At 37.5% G+C, this 10154-nt stretch overlaps 1 protein-coding gene across 1 annotated transcript; it reads right to left on the reverse strand.

Annotated features, from left to right (window-relative positions):
* Positions 1–697: 697 nt before the first annotated feature.
* On the reverse strand, positions 698–9114 carry LOC104509552 (myb-related protein A-like; the record flags this gene model as incomplete). The annotated part of the gene is made up of 7 exons (XM_010151525.1): positions 698–802; positions 2288–2362; positions 2569–2752; positions 4516–4736; positions 5772–5864; positions 8814–8885; positions 9009–9114. Coding segments are annotated over 7 exons (856 nt in total), but the record flags the coding sequence as incomplete, so codon positions are not given.
* Positions 9115–10154: the final 1040 nt, after the last annotated feature.

The raw sequence follows: 10154 nt of genomic DNA on the forward strand, positions 1-10154 counted from the left end.
TCCCTGGAAGTGTTCAAGGCCAGGCTGGATGAGGCTTTGAGCAACCTGGTTTAGCAGAAGGTGTCCCTGCCCATGGCATGGGGGTTGGAACTAGATGGTCTTTAAGGTCCCTTCCAACCCAAACCATTCTATGACTCCATGTTCACAGCCCTCTGTTCCTGAGGAAATAAGTGACCGTCACCTGCAAGTTTCCCTAATTCCACTGAAGTACATGTAAATTTTGCACAGTGCACACTTACTCACTGTTTGTCATGTCGAAATGTGGATATTCAGCATTGCAAGCACTCACCCAGAAAAAGCTTGATAAAAATATAATCTACCGGATGTTTTGAAATCAAATAGGGCAAAACCTATGTATTTCTCACCTCCCTGTTGAACAGATGATCAACATTGCTGATCTATAAAATGGAATGGTGGTGATATCAACAAACATGTTAACTCTTAAAGAGGATTAAAATCCTGGGTTTTAGGTATAACTGCCAAATTCCAGGTCATATTTCTGGTATTTTCACAGAAATACATTAAAAATAACTTGCCTCAATACTAATATATAGTCTTTGTTTTAGAACCCAACAGCCATGATTTTAGAAGGTTAGTTGAAGAATCACCATACAAAACCAAACATCCATTAATAAATTGCTGAGAATTAAACTTAGTAAAGCATAGTCAAATATTGACAGAAATTTACAGTCCTTACAGAAGACACTCTCTTCCTTATGATTTCATTCTCTGCTGACATAAGGAGCAATTCAAGTTCCTTTATTTTCTTTTCTTTATCAGGATCGTCATCAATAAATGGTTGCTGAAAAATTTAAGAAAGGAGCCGTTAGTATTTTCCACCTCCACAGTAAAGGTTCTACATTACAGCACAGTTACATTTTTAACAGAAATTCACACACAGCAGGAACAGAGCTGGTCAAGCTGTATCATTTTCTAATACAGTAGTCACTCAGAAGCAAAACAACTACAGCAATTACCAGGAGATGGATATGATGTTAAAGTGGTATTCAAGCTAATATTTTAACGGGTTTCTAATACGGCCTATAAATGCTCAGTGGGCTATAGCGCTTTTTAACTAGAAGTCACTCGATTCTACCTTTAATAGAAGCAATGTTGGCACCTTGGTGATGTGTTTGTGTTTTCACATGCTTTCTAGAATTTTCAGTTATTTATCCTCAATAAGTGTGCAAGGAAGCATTTCAAATCAGCATTTGCTGACAGTGTCTACACAAGCGATCCTATCACTACTATCAGAAAAGAGAAATAACTAATTGGTGTTGGTTGGTTGGTTTGGTTTTAACTTCCTCAAAACTTTCTATTATTGCTATAAACATACATAAGTGAAGATTTATGCCACGAGTTGCCAAACTAGTTATACTCCCTAGTTTAAGGAAGACTTCAAGTATCTTATATTTCTCTGTGTAGGGCAATCCAGTGTGTCACAGGCCATATGAGGCTTTGGTATGATTTGTATTCTTAAGCTGAGATCAGGCAAGAAAACGCAACATGAAACATGACCTGCTCAGGGAAACTTTAAGGTTAGGTACAGAGTTCTCCATAATGCCTCTAACACATCTTAACACAAACAAAATACGTATGACTCACTGTGTCAATTTTTTTTTTTTCTCTTACTTATTTCAAATTCACAAAAATTTTTCCAGGAAATCATATTATAAACTACAAATTCCATTGAGTCTGCAATGCATGAAGAATTTCAGATATATTCCAAATGAGCCCAAAGGTGCAAAAGGAAATAAATATGTAAAATTTTTTTGTTTGCTTTAAAGTTTCTCAGTACTTCAGCATTTAGAATGCTGGAAAAGAGCATCTTCAACTGATTGACAGAAGTTTACCAGTCAGAAAAACCTAAAACATTGAGAACAAAAAAAGCACAGCCATAAGCATAAGTCACAAAGTTATCTGAACTGAGTCTTTCAGATAGGACTACATTTATTACATATATAAAGTAGTAAAATCTTGTCTTTAAATATCTCAGAAACTTCAGGTCATAATTTTAACCTAAAGATTTAATATACTGTGTTTTAGGCCACACTTGTGTCAGAAATAAGCGCAAATGTTGTGTTTCTGAGATGTATAAAGACAGCTATATTTTCCTACCTAGAACTACCAATTAAGCTAGCAAGTGTACTTACAGAACACCACTCACAAATTCAGATGAATGATAAAGACTTCAAAATGCCTTTAAGTTACAAGCTTTTAAACTCTTAATTTTACAGCATAATGCACAGTAGCTTCTCTTCATTTACGATTCCCGTTAACAATTTACCTGAACTAAGTTGGCAGAAGCTGAAGCATGCTCTAGATAGCTGCCTTCTGGTGAGGCATACTGGTATGCTGGAATCTAAAACGACATACATCATTTTACAAACTCTACAGAAAAGGAGGCTATAAAATTATCTTTATTTCACATCAACTGTTTGTTATGGTTTACAAATCCTAAGTTACCATAATATTACAAAAATACCCAACAGAGCTTAATTCTTTGTTTCTCAGTCCAAACCCACCAAGTTACTTGAAACTGGGAAATACTAATCATTCTGAACTTACATGTGTCTGAACAGGTATGTAAAACTGATTCTGAGTGTGCAAGTGTTCCACAGTCAGACAAGGTTGGGGTTGAAGTTCGGACAAACTATCTCTTTCAGTCTTTATATCATCTTGTAAATATCCTTCCTGTTCCACCTTTCTTCGCATTGTTGAATTCCAGTGATTTTTAATCGAATTATCAGTCCTGAAATGGAAGTGTACAACAGTGATGGGTTTCCATAGCTGAAAGTTTAATATGTGGCATAATTTACAGGGTCTGTACAGGAGTCTAATCCAAAGCCACAAATCGAGAAAGCTCCAGCAGCTTGGACTGAAAGTTCAGTGGGGTTTTGGCATAGTTACTAGAAAGCTACTCTTTTCAAAACTTCCTCCTACTAAACTTCAAGTCTGCAGGAAAATAAAAGTAGAAAAAGAGAAAGCCTTGGTTCTGGCTATTATCATGGGTGAGAACCTTTTTTTCTTGGATACTAGGAATAATCATGTGTTCTCTGTCACTACATCACTTACCCACTGCTACAAATTTGCAGAACATGAAGCTAAGACAATCACCCTACTGTCCCACAGCACAATAAGGGCACTGTGGCTAGCATTTGCCACCGAAAGATATCCCTCTCAAAAAAATAGTCAGCCTGCATTCCCAGCTCTGATTTTTATGTGCAGCTTTGTGGAAGAACATCCCACTACCTCTTGGTGCCCTTGGCCTTGTATGGGGAAAAACAGGCAGGGCAGAAGACCAGTACCCGTTGTCACTCCCCTTGGAAAGAAAATGCCCACAGTTGGACAAGCAGACTGACATCACTTTTAGCACTGGACAAGCACTGAGGCAGGAGTAGAGTATGACTGCATTACAGTCTAAAATACCAGCAATATTATTACTAGCCTTAGAGAGAGGTACACAGAAATAAAAATTGCTTTAAGCCCCATTATTCATCTAAGCTCGACTCCAAGAAGTATTTCCCTTTTTCATCCCACTAGTGTTAGACTCCCTACAAATCTTCTAGGTCGAGGATCCAATCTTTGTTGAAAACAAACCCAAGCTAAAATAACTTAGTGAACTAGGAATGCCTTTGTCCTTACAAACATATCTTCTTGGTCTGAAATCCCAATAATTTTATTGCAATCCATCCCCCTTCCATTCCTCCAAAGGAATTAATACTGTGTCAAATTTTTAAAACACATCTCTAAGGATGCATTCTCCCAGCATAACGAGTGCTGACATTCCCTAGGCATGGGTAGACAGTCACCTCCTGAACACAGACTGAATTCAGAGAGGGACCGTTTAACACTGAATTTCCGTTAACAGTACAGGGTAAAAGATTTATTTAATTAAACTCTTTATACACTAAAATTTTGATTTCTACAAGGATATAAGGCGGCAATCACACTTGAAACAAAGGAGAACAATGCATACAGTTCATTCTTAACTTAGAGACTACATGGTAACCAACCAGGCTGGCAGTGCATGACTCCAAAGCCTGGACTTTTGAAGGTTGCTAAGATTTTTTCCCCCCAAAACGTCACATTTAACAAGAAGTTTTCTAAGAAAAAAAAAAAAATTGTGATCTTAAACAAAAAAGCAAGTCATCCCCAAATGCATATTAATGAAGGCACTTTGGCATCTAGTCATAGGATGTTAAGGCATTCTTCCACTATTACTTGCAGTTACTCTCTTGAGCTCTACTATAGTTTTTTTCTAAGTGATGAGGAGGATTTTTGAAGGAACCTGCAGAGTGTTGGAGGTCTTTTTATTGGTTTCATGGCTTTTTTAGAATACATAATCAAATGCAAAAGATCTTAAAAAAAAAAAACCTCAGTATTTATCAAGATAAAGATGATGTGACTTCAGTTTCAACAGATGCCCTCTGACTAACAAATTACATTGGAAAGAGTAGTGCAAGGACCGCTTTCCATATTCAAATATTTAACACAAATAGAATTGAAAAGCACCTTCCAGGAAGAAGTTTTGCTATTTCAGCCCATCGGTTTCCCAAACGCTTGTGAGCTTCATAGATTATTCTGTCCTCTTCTTCTGTCCATGAAGACTTTTTTACCTCAGGATTGAGATGGTTATGCCATCTCTCTCTGCACTGCTTGCCTATTCTTCCTTTCAGGTGTTTTGCAATTAGAGACCAGCGCTTTGGACCATACTTCTGAACTAATTCAATAACCTGGAACACAGATGAAAGCACATTATAATTCCAAAACCTAATTTTCCTAATCAAAGACTGAGAACACTGATCAACTCACATTTTGGAATAGCATTGTAATAGCCAGTTTGATAAGATACTGGGCCTAAGGAGGCAGACAGTGACTCAGGGGTTTAAAAGTTATTTTTCAATGCATAAAAAAATTTATTATTAACTCCAAATTCACTGTGTTTATAGTATGTGTATACTGATGAAAACACTCATTTGGAAGTTTCCTTTCTGTCACCCGTTGCATAAGCTGACATGAGGAAAGACCAAAAGAGCAGCTGGTAAAGCTGCTTGGTTTGTCTTTATTTTTTTCTCCAATAACATACATATGAGAAAAAAAAAACCAACCAAACCTCTACTCCCAACCTCCATCCCATTTCTACATGTTTTCACACATTAGAATCTTTTCCTTTAACGACTGATCAGAACAATTAAAAAAAATAGATTAGGAAGACCATATTTGTAAGTTGACAAATACTAGTATTAAAAATCTTAAAACAGATTTAAACAGCGGGTGTTTCAAATTGACTGATTATTCCCAATTTCCAGGTTTTGCAGACAAAAAGGTGTGATATGGATTAACAGAGGTGGGGGAAAAGGAGTCTCAGACATCAGTGCTAACTTCTCTAACTGTAGAGTATGAGATAATTTCCCTTATTTTCAACCCCTTTAAGTCTTGTGGGTTTGAGAAGTAAAAGATGTAAATGAGACTTTGGATCTTTAGTGCTGTAATGAGATCTCCTCTACTTGCTAAGCTGGAGTAGTTCAGTCAGCACCCTGAGCAAAGGGGAATGAAAAGCCTAAGCAGACCAGATATTCCATCTACTTAAGAGCAGCTGCATTTTTTTCCTTCTCACTCAGCATAACGTAATGTAATTAGCTATGTCACAAGATGCATCAGATATCACCTTTGTGGGGATGAAACCTAAGAAAAAGTACACATCCTCAACAGTCACAAGCCAGTTTTATTACAGTAAGAGTACAGTATCAATTAGGTTTTATTATTACCCTCTGATCTTCTTCTTTAGTCCAGGGACCTTTAATCAGTTCTGGGTTTAGTACCTTCTGCCATCGATGCTGGCACTGAAAGTCGGAACGATTCTGAAATAGTTTTAGGAGACCGGTGTAGCTGTTAAACTCTCGAATACATAAAACCACAACTATTAGCTAGCCAGAATTGTTAGCTTACTTCAAATTAAAAGACTTGTACTTAGAACACAGGTCTAAAGAACCGTTAAATTCTCCCTTGTTATTTCTTCTTCCATTTGCTTATAAAAACTCTTCTCCAGAAAACACAGCCTTGCACAAATTACTTCAATGTTCTTACTTGATAACCAAATTCAAGACTTATTCTTCTTTAAATAAAAACTTAGAATTATTTTTGTCCTCATTACTCCACACCTCCTCTGAACTTTGTGACTAACACTGCTTTTGGCATTATCTATAACCTACGTAAGGAAAGAAATTTTTAAAGGAAATACTTTTTCTTTCAAAAGACAAAGCTTTCTTCTACATCTCAAATGAATATATTCTCAGCTCATTATGGGAGTGTTAAGGAAAACAGATTTATATCAAGTTTAACTAACACATACTAATTAAACAACATTGCTTTTTCTGCTCAGGACAGATGGTGCTTTTCTGTAGCTTCACTAAGGATCTTTTGAAATATTGTTCCCAGTTATGAAAGAAGTAAGCTTTCACTTAGCCTCCTGGAAAAAATGGAAAATTTGGGACTCTCAGGGTTGGTCCAGTCCTTAGAAATATTCAGGTAAGAGCCTGCCCCAGTACAGCATACTAGGACGCCTTTTATAAAACACTGGGACACGATGATTTACTCTCTTCAGCGCAGGCTGCTGGATAGCAACCACCGACGTCAAGGTTTTGCTGGGATGTCTATCAAGTAAAGGCATTGCCGTACTAAGATGATGTTAAACAAGCAGCAGTCTGCAAGACCAGAACACACCCCCAAAACACTGTTAAGTCTAAAATCACATTGATCACAGTACTTTCAAGCTAATCACCAGGCAGACATTGTATGATTAAAAGCACACTAGAGTTTGTAAAAAACATCGTCATTTCCTGGTGGAAACAAGCTGTGGAAGACTCAATACAAGATAGCTGCTCCCATTGTCACTAAAAAAAAATTTTGAAGAAGTTGTGACCTTTTAGTGTTTTTACCTTCCAGACATTTCTGAAATCATGACATGTTTGGGGGTAGAGGAGCAAAACAGGTGATGGGATGAAACAATAAAATCATTTCAGGTCTGCCTTCGCCACAATAAACTGAAAGAGGATATAAGCTGCATTCCCTCTCTTGAGGATCACCTTTAAGCCCTCTTCACCTTTTGGGGCAGAATACAGGGAAGGTTTACTTGTGCCCAGCCCAACAGTGAAACGGGGTTCTGAAAACATGGCAGCTTGAGTGGCTTCATATGCTAAGTAACTCAAGATACACTTGGTTTTCCTAGCAAAAGGTCATCAGTAACAAGGTATGCCAGCCTCTATTATTTGGCTTTGTAATTTAAACATTGCAACAGCTCAGTGAGGCTGTGGTGTCTCCATCCATGGAGATACTGGAAACCCAACTGGACACTGTCCTGGGCAGTCTGCTCCAGCTGACTTTTCTTGATCAGGGGCTCGGACTAGATGACCTTGAGAGGTTCCTTCTAGCATCACCGACTCTGCAATGGGCAGCTTGATCCCCCCTGCCTGTTTCCCACGGTAGCTGGGGAGCCTTTTTTCAACCCTACTTGGGCCCAGCTGAACAAGAGCTATCCGTCCCCAAAAGCATTTGTTTTACTTTTTCTTAAATTCAATGGCTGGATCTGTTAAATGCACCTCAATGCTACACCTGCAGATCAGTGTCACTAAACACTGTATTTTTAAACAGTTTTAGAAATATTATTTTAAAAAATTTTATATTTCTCCTTTGCCATTCACTGCTTTTTGGAAGTGGATATTGTACATGTAAGGAAGAGTGATCTGTTTATGCACTCCTTAAATTTAGAAGCCTCAAGTTCATTGCCAGCTATCTATAGTCTGCCACCTGGAAAAAAAAAAAAAAAAATTCACAAGCACCACAGTTGCACAAATAGGATGAGAACAATGAAAAGTTACAGTTATTCTGTATTTAGAATTGAAGTCTATGTTTAACTAGTTACACAGGAATTTCCTACAACTGTATCATCCCACTAAATATTATAAGAATTGCAAAGATGGGGGGTGTAATTCTTTTATTTCTAATGTTAGCTATCCAATACCACTTCTAGGTAGTGATTTCAGCCTTAGATTCTAGCCATGTTTTTATAGTAGGTATTTTATAACATTTATTCAGAAAAGAAACAGACGTCATCGATGCTAATTGTAGGTGGTTTCTACCAGTGCAGCTCATACAGCTGAGAAGTCATTTAACGCTTGAAACAACAGCTCTCTCACTCATTCCACCTGACCATTGGAACAGAACAAGAAATGTGAAGTGTCCTTAGGAAACTCCCGAGAAACCCACTAAGGTTCCATTTGTAGTAACTGAATAGATCACAGGGTGGAAAGATTTGCATATGCTAGAGAAGCAGACATCACTGTAGAAAAACCAAAAACAAACAAAAAAATACCAACAAATGCCAAAACACAAAACCCACCACCACCCCATCCCCCCTTTTCCTAAGGTGTTTAAGAAACATATCCTGCTTCTTTCAAGCAATCTTTCAAACACAACCCACTCTCCTAAGTGCTTCAGACACAACCTGTGGACTGCAGATGTAACCGCTGCAAGTGATGCAACCAATAGGAAGCAGGAATATATTCCAGAATGAAAACAAATAACAAGTGTGGACAGAAGGCATCAATTATTTTTGATCATTTCAGACCTGAGTTGATAAGGTTCTCTAAAGTCTGAGATAGATCGCAAGTCCAATTTACAAACATACTTCAAAATACTTTTTTACTACTATGTGTTTCTCACTTGTATTTCACCTCATTTCCAACACAAACATATGACAAAAGTAAATAAAAATTAAAAGGGAACTGAACTGAAACAGAGATTCAACTTACTTGTAGATGACTAGCAATGAAAGTCCAATCATCTGTACCATTTTGTTCCACCAGCTTCTTTAGTCTTTCATCCTGTTAAGACATAACCTCAGCCAATGAACATTCCATGCTATCCCAATGTGATACTAATAACAACACATCTCAAGTGCTACCAGTATGGTATAGGAATGAAACTACAGCCAAAAAGAGGATTACCTCATCACGTGTCCATTTCAGCTTGTTACATATCTTCTTAAAAACTTTTTGCTGTGGTACTTCATAGTCATGATCCATATATTGAAAGTCATCATCTTCCTCACTGCTGAGTACGACAGAAGAGCGAAGAAGACAGAAATAGAGTTTAAAATAATTCTGAATAACATATTTTTTCCCCGACTACTGGTAGCTGTACATATTGTTCTAAAATTACCTACAAAATTTGCATGAACATATGATCTGCCTTCAGCAGTGGCCTATATTCAACACGCCAAAGGAACAGAAGTAATTTTAATTTCAAGGCCACACACTGGGGTACGGATAGATAATTCATCCCAAGTCAAGTCTTAAATTTGAAGCAAAAGCTATTGTTTAAGATCGTGTTTGTGACACAAAATCATGAATCTTTATTTTACACAAATGAGCTTATAAGATAAAGCAGTTTGTTAGTCGTCAAATACACTTGTGTTCCACCTCCACAACTCAAGACAAACACAACAGGGATGCCAAATAATTTAGCATCAACTTGAAATTTTAAGTGGGCTCCTGCCTTGAATAAAAGCGTTGCCTAAATATTAGAGGAATTAGATACAAATCTTTGAAGACAGAAATACTCCAGCAGGAAATAAGGACGGTATCAGTGCTGACCCTCTAAATTAAGAGGGTCAGAGGGGCAGGAAGCCAGGTAACCGCCGTGACTCCATGTAGATCACACTCCATCTACTGGAGAAACGCGTGCTTCACAGCCTTGACAAAGAAAGCATCACAAACAAGCAGCACAGGGAAACCTTTCATGGAAGTATCACTTAAACTTACATGTCAGTGACTCATGTTGGACAGCATAAATTCAAACACATGTGGAAACCCAGGCCTAACGAGAAGATGAGCAGCTCCTCTGCATTTGTTATAGCAGACAAAGAAGGGCCTACCCTCCAAATACACAGTTTTAATTAACAGCAGTTACACACTGCTATCTTAGTTTTTCTCTATTTTATTATCAGTATAAAGAACGATATGGGCATAAATTCATGATCAAAACACAATTTATTAGTTCTGCTCAGCCTTGAAAATTACTTCCATTTTTCAATCAAAGGTAAAAAAAAAAAAAAAAAATCCTTTCCCAGTAATGGAATTAACCTGGCTGGA

Source organism: Eurypyga helias, unplaced genomic scaffold (genome assembly GCF_000690775.1).
Source record: "Eurypyga helias isolate BGI_N326 unplaced genomic scaffold, ASM69077v1 scaffold25405, whole genome shotgun sequence".
Taxonomy (NCBI): Eukaryota; Metazoa; Chordata; class Aves; order Eurypygiformes; family Eurypygidae; genus Eurypyga; species Eurypyga helias.